We start from the raw sequence: 13,812 nt of genomic DNA, 5'->3' as shown, positions 1-13,812 counted from the left end.
CAAGCAAAATAACTTACTGACATTTACAAAGCTTTATCTTTCCTTATAATCTCTTAAGTTTTACTGCCAAATTATGAGTGGCTTCCTTGGAGTAACCCTATAGTGCTCAGCAATCTTCCTAGGCAAGACTAAGTTTTCGCTTGCTAGTTAGAAGTTATAATTTGGATCGAAATTGTTATTACACCCTCTATCTCAATTCTGATTGGGTGTCACTTTGACCCGATCCATTCAAACTTAGCAGATAAAGTCCTTCTCGCTGTCTGTCCACGTGGGGTGGATTTAGAACACACCCCGGTCGCTCGCAGGTTCTTCTGATCTTAGGACTAAGCTGTAACACATAGGTAGGAAGTCGCACGATCCAATGCCTGTGCCGATTGAAGATGTCAGGTCTTCTCTCTGGTCACGGTAGACTTGCGTAAGAGATTAACTCTAGTCTGCGGCAGTGTTTAGACATCAAACCATGGCTTGTAATAATACCTTAGTTCATACATGACTTACAAACTGGGGCTGAGCAAACTGAGCAATCATGACAATCAGCATCTATCCTGTAGTATTATATTATCATGTCATATTTGCTGCACAAGCTCTTTGGATAAGACAACATACCACATGCTGCAACATTGCAAACTCCTTTTCTTTCGATAGAAGATGAAGAAGATCCTGCTCAGGTGTTCATCAGTTACCAGTGGGACCACCAGGATGAGGCCAAAGCTCTGCGGAACAAGCTTGAGCAGGCTGGCTTCTCTTGCTGGATGGATGTTGGTCAGATGGGTGGAGGAGATACACTGAACATAAAGATTGATGAGGGAATGAGAAATGCAAAGGTGGAGTAGCTTAATATTTTAAGTTTTATTATACGATGACAATTTTGACCAAAGGGATTTTTAGTGTGAGAAAAGTTGAAATATACAAGTTTGAATATACAGGAAGTTGGGTGTGAACCTAACATCTGGGATGGATGTGGGTGAAGTAGTGATAAATCTGGGTAAATGGGTCAGCATCATGACATATCTAAGTAACTGGGTCATCACTATTTGGTTATGGCATGATCTGGGGGAAGGGGTGTATCCTTTCATTAAGTAATTGTTAGCCAATCATATTCTGTATGTAAGGGAAGTTGGTGTAGAATTATAATATGGTATATATATATGGATAGATACAAAAGAATAGTGAGAACAAGATACATGTTGACATACGAATGAGAACTTAACAGAGAAACTTCATAAAAGGACTTACAAGATATAGTCAGAAAAAGAAACAAAAATATATAAGATGGGGAATTAACAGAAGAGATAGAATACCTAATAGATACAATGGAATGACAGATATTATGAGTGGACAACTGTATCAAGGAAACCATGTAGCTAAACTGTTGTGTAGAATTTGGAGATGTGGAGAGAACTTTAGAATGTGTATATTAGATAAAAACGGTAGTTTGCAAAATGACTTAGTGTTTTCAATATTATACTACTGAAAATCCCTCACCCATAAGCCAGAGGAAGAGAGCCCTCTGGTCAGAAAAGGTGGAGAACCCAGCAGGTCAGACAACAAGACCCATTGGGTCAGATAATCAATCATCAGTATTAATTCACATATTAGTGATGTATAAATTGTAAATCTTGTTTCCTAACTTTTCTTTAATACCTGCTAGTTATTGTCATAGGTGTCAAATTCAAATTTCAGTAACTGTACAGCATGGAAACTGGGATAAATTCCAGTACCATATGTCACTAGCATACTTCAGGAGACTGTAACTTAACCTAATCTCTTTGTAGGTTGTGATAGCATGTGTGAGCCCAAAGTATGTGGTATCACACCACTGTACCAAGGAGGTATGTCTGGCAGATTTACTTAGGAAACCAATCATCCCAGTCATGATGGAGAAAACAGTGTGGCCTCCACCAGGGGGGATGGCACTTATCTTATCACAGCTGGTCTACATCAGTATGAAAGGTAAGTTAACACACAAGTATATCTGTCATATCTATTCATCCTTCCATTTGTCCATCTAGCTTTCACTCATTCTGTCAACTTGTATATTCCTTTTTTCATTTCTTTGAGCATTAATTTATCTCTCTCTCTTTTTCTCTCACTCACATTTTACATTTACTTTTTTTTGCCCCACCATATCATTTGAGGGACATAAAGTGTTACTTTGTCCATCTGTTATATCATGTCATGTTCTCAAGTGCCTATCACCAATTTTGTTTCCTCACAAAATGTTTTTGCTGGACATTATGGATTGAAACCAAATTTTCATTAAGAAGATCCATGTCAGGTTTAATGTTCACCGTTTTCCAGGACATTTTATTACACTCCACTGTCTGAGAACTTTGCCTTGCAGCTGCCTCATATTTGTGGGTGTATCCATGGATTTCTTTAGGTGTACTATAAAGTAAGTTTAAGCGAGGAAAAATATAAGGAATCAATTTTCTCTGAGGTGCTATGATGATCTAGAGAAAGAAACCAAATGGAAGGATCAATCAGGGGGCAGAACATGAAAAGGAGATAGGAGGGGCTCCAGTCTGTTTCTGTCCATCTGGAGCACCTCAGCTTTATCTCACCTTTTAGAGGCACCAGTAACTAAAAATATTTGATTGCAGTTTTAAAAAATAATTTGTAGCTTTCATTCTAATGATGATTTTGCTTTCCTCATATATGTTGTGTACTGATGTAACCCTAGGATTAGTTTATAAAGAGAGTGTACATTATGCTGTGTAAAATATGTGAAACAAGTTCAATGATTTGTGTATCTATGGGGCTTGGCTATCAAGACACTGAAAGAGTTTGTTATTGTTGCTCCAGGGTTTAACACCATTTTTCAGCACAAGATTAGCTATACATGGAGGCCAATATAACTGGTGGAGGAAGAACCCTGGAAAATCCAGGGAAGAACCAACCCATGAGAAGCTACTGGCAGGCTTTCCCATGTACCCACACTAGCCGAGCCTGAGACTCGAACCCATGCGGACAGAGTTGAGATGGCAGTGATCCGGAACAGTGAGCACTTTAGACCACTCAGCCACTTGGGTCCCCTTGAAAGAGTTTAAATGCTCATAAGAAGCACATTATATACCATATTCAACTAACATAATGTGCATTCCAACTGTAAACAGCATAAACCCAGATCAACCATATATAATGTGCAGTTTAATGTTATACAGAATAGTACCAGATCTGCAGCATAGATTCAGATGCACCAGAGCTGTAAAGAGGATAGACCCAGATCTGCAGTTTAGACTCAGATTTTCCATGTATAACATACAGTCCAGCTATAAAGGGAGTAGACCCAGTTTGCCATGTATAATGTGCACTTCAGCATTAAACAACATAGACCCAGATCTGCTATGTATAATGTGTAGTGCAACTATAACAGTATAGATTCACATATACCATGTATAATGTATACTTAATTAAATAGTATAAACCCAAATTTGTCATGTGCAGTTCAGATCTGTCATCGTAAAATGTACTACAAAATTAAGGTCTGTACTGTTTTTTCTTCTTTTTTTTCTTCTATTTATTATTGCAAGTGAAGAATGTTAACCCTGATTTACTGGCCCATTATGCAACAGCAGTAATCTTGGTCTTGCTATTATAGTTGTGGGCATGATACAGTTAAATACAGTAGGTTTATAAAACAATAGCTGTACTGTATATATTTTCTGAATATGAGTAACTGATGAAACAAACAAATCATTTCAGGAGTTGGTGGTCATGGAGGAAGTGGCATCCATGCTGATCTTGAAGACAAATACAATGAAATTATCCAGTGTGTGTCATTGTATGCTGCTCCCAATCATTCATATTTTTCAGACACAGAGTCTGAGACAAATGAAAAACAGGCACTTCCATTGATAGATCAGACATCCAGTGTTGACTCTGATTATTCGATGCTTGATGTTCCACTGTACCAGGATCAGTACAGTAATAATAATGTACTCACTCCAGAAAACCCTGTCCAGAGAAGAGATGGTCCAGATGTTGGAAGACGGCCATATTCTGTGCCAGAAACATCAGTTACACAATGTGTAATGTGTACTATCCTGTAATGTGGATATCAGTGTGTAATATGTAGATTACATTTGGTGGGATATATGTGTATTTGTACTGAATTTGGGTTCAAATGATACGGTTAATTTATCAGAACTTTTTTAATTTTGTTTTGATGTAAGAAATTATCCAATATTGAAAATTGCTTTTCATGGGATTTTGTTATAAACTACTTCATGTTATTTTTTGGGAAGCAAAGCATCCTTTGAAAAATGTCATTCATATCCATCTGTAAATTAATTTACAACACTAGACAGTTGTTTTTAATTCCTTTTCTTTTCTGAAACTCTAATATTTCCAATTGTACTATGTAAAGTACATGTGTGTATTCTTCTTATGATGAATTGATCTGCCTGTTGAATTGAGTCTTGATTAGCCAAATCAGTTGATAACATAGTACACCACTCCATCAATGACTCATGCCTGGATGACTCATGATCCTGCTTATAACATGGGATCAGAGATAGATCTCACTTTTAAAACTTGAAAATACCCTAAAAATTCACCCCTATATGCTGAATGTGAAGAAACTCGAGATCAAAACAGGTACCCGGTTAATTGAATCAACATCATGGATTTCTCAACTTTTAATAACAAGTCACATTATGTTATTAAATTTTCTTTCCAGTAATCATTCTCAGTACACAACAATAATTCATTCAATTTTGTTTATTGAAAATGTCACTAATGCCTAATGGTGGCAACACTTTATTAAAAAAAAAACAATTAAACAAGTTTTGTCAATTGAAATTTGTGTTTTATTTCTATCATTTAGTTTGATTTCAGTATAATCATCATAAAAACAATATGCCCTCTTGTATTTAAACATGAAAATGTTGATCTACCATCAGAGCTATGTAAATGCTAGTGATCACAGTCATATGTTAAGTTAACTCCTTTCAATTGAACAGTTATAAATATTACTATGTAATTAAATTACTTCAACAAATCAAAAACAGCAACGTAACCGAGAGAAATGAGTACTTGGTGAATAAAAAGGTTTGTTTTGAATTTAAAATTCCTGAACTGGCACCTAGAGATTTCCTCAAGTATGAAAATTAGTTTCACAGTTACTTGCAAAGAAATCACAGTATCAGCAATTTACTAATAGAACAATAAATAAAATATGTTTCAACTTTGATGGGTTTTTTCCAAAATAAATGTCAGTTTTAAAAAAATGTGTTGTGAATCAATAACAACAAAAAGAAGTGACGTAGTACACAATGTTTTCATGTACTCATAATGGTTTATGAAACTGCTTGTAGTAATGTTTTTAATGATTTTGTCAGAGGTTTTTTTTCTTGAAAATAAAGAAAAAGCAAGCAACTTAATTAGGAAAAGCTCTTTATAAACATATATTCCCAACACAATTATAAAACGAGTATTCTGCCATTAAACAGCCATGTTACCCATCCCGCCCCACTCTGATTTTTCTCATTTTTGAGTAGGGATGGCATATCCATTTTAGTTGGGTTTTTTTGGCCCATCGGTAACTTGTGGTCTCACATTTAGTGCCATCATTGTTTTTGGACTCCATTTTGCTTGAGTTGTTGCAAGAGAGCTGTAGTGGTAGTAGGCATGCCATTCAGATAACATTCCTTATTTATCTTTTTTCTTCTTAACAATCGTTAATGTGACTTTCTTCCAGTAAAATTGTACAGTTAGACCTGTCTTGTGAGACCACCCTTCTGCCCAGAAAAAGCATTCTTTCAAGACAGGCGTTCTGTCATTACAAATTTTGAAAAGGGCCAGTTTTCAAGGTCAAAATTAAACTCTTTTTAAGAGGGAAAAGCACCCACAACGATTGTATATGTACTGTAATCTTCATTCATTGTTCTTGTTAATATATTGCATGCATTCTACTGAAAATAATAAAATAATGTTATATAGCAGTATTTATACACATCTAATCTAAAACATTCATATTTCTATTTTAAAATGAAGTCTTAAGGACAATGTTCTTCCATGTTTTGTAATTTCATGGTGTTTGTAATCTTGTCATAGTTTGTATTTATGTGTTGTCTAATATTGTAAAGCACTTAGAGCTTATAAAGATTAGGCACTGTGCTAAGTCCACATTATTACTACAATTATTTCAAGATCACATGTACATGTATTAGTGTATGCACTGCAATGTTAACTGAGTAATATTTATTTATCCTGTCTGTAAGGTAGCTTCATATCTTTCACTTACATTATTTCTTTCCTCTAATGTTAGAAACTGTTGTGATTGGTTGGATGTTCTTCCACTGATATCAAGATATTAATGTTATCAGTGATCAAGTCTAATAACAACTGTAGCATGTGATCAGGCTTTGGGCATGTATTTGTGTGTTTACCAATGAATAAATTCAACAGACATCATTAACTTGCCCAGAAACAGAATAAATTATTTTGAGACAGCAGCCAAAAGCATAATTCAATGACATCAGAAACTGATTAAATCCAATAGCAGTGAGATGCAAAGAAAATCGTGACGCATTATAGGTTATTCTCATTTATTTGAATTCTTTACACTTCAAATGATCATCCTTTGGTCATAGAATCAGATTATTATCTTCCTCTATTTAAAAGAAGAAAAATAATGTGTTTACAAACTTGTTTTACTGGTATATACCAGAAATTTGTTCTAACCTCAGAAGTCATTGTATCATATTGGATTTATTTATTTATTTAATTTTGTTTGTTGATTTGATTGCTAATTTATTTATTTAAAGTGATATTTTGTTATTTTAACAAGAAGCTTGTATCCATTTAAATTATTCTGCATATGATTTGCTCTGTATAATAATCCTAATAAACCATGGTAGGGCATATGAACATTATTTTGACCGCTACAAAACATTTCCAAAATGATAAGGGGCCCCGAGTGGCTGAGTGGTCTGAAGCGCTCTCCGTTACGGATCACTGCCATCTCACCTCTGTCTGCATAGGTTCGAGTCTCAGATTCGGCCAATGTGGTTATGTGAGAAAGCTTGCCAGTAGCTTTTCGAGGGTCGCTGGTTCTTTCCATGGTTTTCCCAGGTTCTTCCTCCACCATTGATACTGGCCGCCATGTATAGCCTATCGTGTGCTGAAAAATGGCGTTAAACCCTACAACAACAACCAAAATGATAACTGCATTGTATTATTCAGATTTTCTTGAGGGTTATCACTTTTCCTTTCACAAAATGTTATATTTTTATCCTGTACTAGTTTTTGTATTATTCCACTAGGAAATGATAAAAATCTTGTATATTCCCATGTCCCTAACTTTTCAAATATTCAAGAAATAATTTGAATCTAATTTATTGTAATTATCTAAGGTAGTTATTGACCTAGTTTCTAATTTATGAAATGGTTAGTGAGAGCTACATTGAGGAAATAATGTACAGTTAATTAATCTAGGGTTATTTTTTATTTGTCTGATTCAGTTATTGATCTTAAAAGGTTATTATTGGCAAACTATTTTCAACTGACTTTTATGCATTTGTATTTTTAATGTCAAAGAAAAAAATGCAACAATTTTTACCCCCAACTATAGGCCTTTTCTAATATGTTTAAAAGTAAACACATTCTTTTGTGTGTAAGTATGATCACTTAACTATTCTACCTAGTCTTTTAGTATCCTATAAGCCAAAGCTGACTTGACGTCAGTTTTACCTTACTTTATTTGAAATATGTTTTATTATGTTTAAATATGGTATTTAAAATAAATATATTTTTTATCTTCTATCTGTTTCATTTTTTATCTTCTATTTGTTTCATTTCACACAACTAGTTGTTCACTTCAGGAGTGGGATCAAAGCCATACAAACTAACTATTGAGATCTATACATATTTTAGGATGACTTTTATTTGTTAATTCAATTATCGTCTCAGTTTAGAACAATTCATATCCAATTATATAATAACAGAGTCTGTTTCCTCAGGTCACATTTGTTTTTTGGTAGACTTGACATGAAACATACAACCAAAACCTTGTTTTTGATCATCAAGATTATGTGATAGCCAACAATGCCATGATTATCATTGATTGTAACACTTGTCTGTTTGGCTGATGCTTTTGTAGGGTGCTCATGTACTCAGTGAAATCTTCTTGTCTGTTTGGCTGATGCTTTTGTAGGGTGCTCATGTACAGTGAAATCTTTTTGTGCATTTGACTAATGCTTTTGGTGCAGAAAGTTCATGTACAGTGAAATCTTATTAAGACTACTCATGGGACTTAGTGGTCTTATTACTGGGGTGATCTTAGTAATAAGGTCTACTGAATACTACCGGTAAATAAAATTTTCAGTTCTTTTAGTGGGTTGTTCCATTTAAATCAATCTGGAAAGTATGGGGTGGGGATGGAATTACACTTTTTAAAGGGTACAACCATCAGAAAAGAATAAAAATATGCAGAAAAATAAAATGAGAAAAGATTTGTAATTCATAAACTTAGGAAAATGTTCCAAAGGGAACACCATGCACTTACATTAACATGCTTTGTTGTTGAACAAATTCAGATGGCCATATCATGGTTTCAGTTTGTAATTTTTTTTAATATTAATTGCCTTTGTTGCTCCCCTACTCTCAACATCAGTAATGTTGACAGATGGTGAAAAATTATTCAGTAATGAATATGAATAAGGTTCTTTGTTGCCATAATTTATACAGCAATAGTCAATCTTTATTGGACCTTTGTCTTAATTTATATTGCTAAAAAACTGGCAAGTAATAACATTAGCACTGTGATATTAGGCAACACATTGCTTCAGTTCCTTTATGTGAAAATTTTGCTTGAGATCATAAACAAGGCTAAATAATCATTTCCTTGTCTTGGGAATGCAGTTCAAAGTTCTTTGGATTAGTTCACTTTATGTAATAAAGAACACTTTATTAGTTGACTTCAGAAAATGGATCCTCCCTCAGGCACTGCAATTGTTCACTGTAGTGACTCTGTATCTAGTATTACTAAGACTGGTGACCAGGCATGGGTTTTGGGTTGGATTAAAACTTCAAAGAATTACTCACACTATCAGCTCATTTTAGTTATTCTCTTTGATGTGCACAAGTCTCAAGTCAACCATTAAAATGTTTGTTGTCAAAATATAATCCTCTCAGAGAATTATGTCATTATAACTTTTTATTTATTGCTGTGTGTAAAATACAACATGAGGAAAGTACCATGACACAGACTTGTGCTTTTATGAGTGCAGTGGCTTCACTCATATTTTTGGATGTGTTGCTTTAAATAAACAGTGAAAGGAGATGGATATTTAGCTATTCTCTGTCTGGATGTTTATGCATGAAACTTTAGTATGTTTCAGTCCCAATCTACATTTCATATACTTAGATCGACTAGTTTGGTTTTATGACAGTGTATTACATTGGCAGTCAGTTGGTATTACTGGTATTTTAGATAACTTGAAAAAATTATGTCTGCTTTTGTTGTTGTTGTTGTTGTAGGGTTTAATATCATTTGTCAGCACAAGATAGGCTATACATAGCAGCCAGTATAAATGGTGGAGGAAGAACCCAAGAGAACTCTGGGAACAACCACTGACCCACGAGAAGCTGCTGGCAAGCTTTCTCACATACCCTCATTAGCCAAGGTGAGACTTGAGCCCATGCAGAGATGAGATGGCAGTGATCCATAATGGTGTGCTATTTAAACCACTTGGCCACTCGGGGCCCCTGTCTGCTTTTGATCAGATTTGTTCTTTAAAGCAGTAATTTTACAAAGTTTGCTAAAAATGCAATACATTGGTTAAGACAATATCTATGCCTACACCCTGCACCCATGTCAGTCTTCAAATTTCCTCTTTAATTAGTACTATTGTGACATAAAATCAAGTCTTCATATATCAGTTATTTCATGGACCCCACCCGTTATTTTCAGGATTACCTGTATTAACCGTATAAAAGTATGTGCACTCTTCCTGATCCATTGTTTTATCTGATTGACTTGTGGTTAGATGCAAAAAGAATGGAACATTCAGTTTAGTAAGTTTCTTCTAAATTGAAATGTACATGAGACTTGTAAAAGACACTGAAAATTTAGATAGTATACCAAGAACTTTGGTTTAAAAAGCATGGTCTGTCTATCAGTCTATGTGCGATAACTGGCTATTTAGCTGTGTTTGTCTGTCTGCATATGATATGTTTTTCTTTCGGTCTAAAATTTCTCTTTTACCTCTTCCCTTATTAAAATGGACTTCTCTGATTGAAGAAAATAGTACCCCCCACTTAATGAGCATAGCCATTTATTTAAAATTGGTCTTTTACTTCCTGAAAAAAAAGAATCATTCTGATTGACAGAATACATTTAAATAAGTTGTGAAAATTTCATGAAAATTTGACAGAACTTTTGGAATTTTTATATTAATATATCCAGGTGATGTACTTACTCAAACTTTTACCTGACCACCAAACCATACCTTTAAAAATGCAATTAGGTAAAGATTTACATCTGTTAATATTTGGTTGAATGTGTGCCCACCCCAAGAGGTAAGTCAAGTTATGAGTTCTCTTTTAATCAAAATATGTCTACAATGTATAGCTACATGGAAGATCTCTCTTTGCATTACTGATCAGAAGAAATTATTACTTGTAAAGAAATGAATGGGATTTGCAAGTACAGATAGTTACAAGGTACAAAATATGTGGGCATTAATGTAATGTAAATATAATGTATATGTAATGTAAATCACAATTTTCATAAAAAAGAATTTTGTATAGATTGTATATCATGAAAGTAGCTACTTAGATTTGCTTAAGTTGTATGCATAATATACGAAAACATGATGTTTGCTAAAACTTTGATGATGTTAGAATTTTATGATTTACAGTACCAATATCTATACAAATATACTTATTTTGTAATATGTATACTAAAGAATATTCCCCCTTATAGTATATCAATTTGTCTTGCTTTAGTATTAGAATGGTACAGTTTGAAATATTTATTTTAATTGAGTGTTATTTTAAAATATGTAAATTTGCTTTTAGAGTGTAGTCAGTATGGTATTGTACTTGTCAGTATGGTATTTTATGTACAGTCATCCCATCATTAGGCTTATGATACTACTATATCATCATAATTATCATGATTATCATCAAATTAAATCCTGTTATGTCATCAGCGGAGCTTTTAGAGTTATCAAACTAGTTTTTATCATCAAACTCTGTTAATGTCATCTGTTATCCAACTCGGTGTTATCAGTTCTTAAACTAGTTGGATTCATGTCAACCCATTATCATTATTTGATGAAAATAATTTTTCATTACAAGAGGGAAAGTTTTGTTATGAAATATTGCAGAGCAAGTAGTTTATGTGAATTATGGTACAAAATTGCAAAATTCTTACCTCTTAAAACAGTCATCTAATCTTGACTAAATTTGATTTTCCCAACTTTTATTTTCTATAAGTATACATATATATTTAAAACAAACAAATAGATCTCTTCAAGATATTGAAAATTGCATATTTTGTATTCCTTGTCAAAAATATTTTTATACCTTTTCAGTATGTGTCATGGTTTTGACATTATTGGTCTTGATATTGCTAAAATAGTCAAGCATATTGAATGTAAATGCAATGCAGTGAGTATGATCATGTTTGATACATTGATTATAACTAGGCAAGGCATAAGAACAAGTATGATCTTGTTTGATTCATTCGTTATAACTAGGCAAAGCTTAGGAACAAGTATGATTGTGTTCGATACACTCATTGTAACTAGGCAAGGCATAGGAACAAGTATGATCATGTTTGATTCATTCGTTATAACTAGGCAAGGCATAGGAACAAGTATGATCATGTTTGATTCATTCGTTATAACTAGGCAAGGCTTAAGAACAAGTATGATCGTGTTCGATACACTCATTGTAACTAGGCAAGGCATAGGAACAAGTATGATCATGTTTGATACACTCATTACAACTAGCAAGGCATAGGAACAAGTATGATCATGTTTGATACATTCATTATAGCTAGCAAGGCATAGGAACAAGTATGATCTTGTTTGATACACTCATTATAACTAGCAAGGCATAGGAACAAGTATGATCATGTTTGATACACTCATTATAACTAGGCAAGGCATAGGAACAAGTATGATCTTAATCTATGTTGAAGGAAAAGAAACTTTGTAAATGTTTTAAAAGTTGTGTTATTGCCTCAGAGATTGTTGTAGTGACATTGCAAATTATCTTCGCTTGTCATATTATGATACAATGCTGTGGCTAATTTTGCTCACATTGCATAATTGGCATTTCATGTTATAATGCAGGATGCAGGTCAAAGGTAAAATAAAAATAATTTGAACTAGCATTTGTAAAATATTAAATATTGATGCCTTTTTTGAGTATGTGATAGAGGTGAAATGATTAATCAATATATTAATGGATTGATATTTTTTCCACATTGATACTTATATCAGTACAAGAGGTGAAAAATCAATACAAAACAATGCTTATGCTTTACAAGTTTCCTGAATCTTCAGCAGTTGTGAGTTAGTTGTTTGCTGTAGCTGGCATATATATTTATGTCAGCAAGAAAGAAACACTATTGCCAACACCACTCACCTTGTACAAATTAGCAAACATAAGGTAACTAACTCACTTGGTTTGAAATCTGCCATGCCTCATTTGCCATGCCCCATTTACCTATGCTGATTCCTTTATCTTGTTAGTATGCTTTGCCACTGACAAAATATATCAGCACAAAGAAGTCAATCCAGATTTGTTCCCCATATATCACTTAAGTACCTTAATGATCATTTAAAAACCACTTACACAAAGTCTTGCTGTTAATTTCCTTTTTCACTCAAGAAACGGGTGTCTGTGTCCAAGGCAGTTCTGCATCTACAGAAGGTGTAGTGATTGCAAGTCATCTCCCTCTTTATATTCAGACTTAATTTTACTTGCATGTGGAAATTGTACTATATCATCTGTTTTGAATATAAAACCCAGATGCCTTCTGAATTTAAGTGAATACAGGAAATTGGTAATAAAATGGTTTATAAGCATTCATACATAAAGCACATAGTGACCTAGATGTGCCCTTCATCTGACCAAATGAAGCATCCTGAAATGGCCTGAAAGACTGAATAAAAATCACTGACACCTAACAGATGATCAGTGTTTGGAAGTATCTTTTTAACATGTCAAGGATGCGAATTTCATATGAACAGATGATAAGTCTATGCATGTGTCTGTAATCAGTTGACTGATACAATCAATATGTCAGCACTTATAAAATTGTACCACCCTACAACTGAGAGACCATCTAAAGATGAAAAGACCATAATTTGTCATGTGTATCAATAATGTATTGTAAGCTGTGTTTCATGAATCATGTTGATACACAGCAGAGGTGTATTGTTTCATCCTATATATTTAACCATTTTTCAACAATGCCACCATTACTGATGATGCAAGTATTGCATAATGATTATTTATGTATGATGTACTTTTGTAGTTTCAGTTACAGTTGAAGAGTCAGCACATAATCCAATGGGGAAATATTAATAATTTCAACAAGTTGTGAAATACAAACTTTTGAATGTTAATTTATACCTTTTTTGTCTGAATATATGCTTGATCATATTTCCTTTACAATAGTGAATCCAGCTACTACCTAAAATTGAGACTTTCCTAAAAATGGCTTCTTGGTCCTTAAACCATATTTATGTTAAGAATAATATCTAAGGGTATGAACTCTTCTAAGTTACAATTATAATTTCCCCTCCTTTTTTCTGCTTTTCTATACACCAGATGTTTATCAATTTTAAG

The 13,812-nt window shown here is 33.7% G+C and overlaps 1 protein-coding gene across 3 annotated transcripts in view; it reads left to right on the top strand.

Moving 5' to 3' along the window:
- Positions 1 to 13,589, top strand: part of LOC149806881 (uncharacterized) — a 164,042-nt gene extending 150,453 nt beyond the window's left edge. For all 3 annotated transcript variants that reach the window (XM_089959097.1, XM_089959101.1, XM_089959088.1), the window contains 3 exons: positions 646 to 824; positions 1,776 to 1,953; positions 3,706 to 13,589. In XM_089959097.1, coding sequence (XP_089815223.1) covers positions 646 to 824; positions 1,776 to 1,953; positions 3,706 to 4,052 — 704 coding nt within the window. In that variant the 3' untranslated portion in view covers positions 4,053 to 13,589. The remainder of the gene's footprint in view (positions 1 to 645; positions 825 to 1,775; positions 1,954 to 3,705) is intronic.
- Positions 13,590 to 13,812: the final 223 nt, after the last annotated feature.

Source organism: Sinohyriopsis cumingii, chromosome 1 (genome assembly GCF_028554795.1).
Source record: "Sinohyriopsis cumingii isolate HCF-2022 chromosome 1, ASM2855479v2, whole genome shotgun sequence".
Taxonomy (NCBI): domain Eukaryota; kingdom Metazoa; phylum Mollusca; class Bivalvia; order Unionida; family Unionidae; genus Sinohyriopsis; species Sinohyriopsis cumingii.
This window is presented reverse-complemented; position numbering and strand designations above follow the sequence as displayed.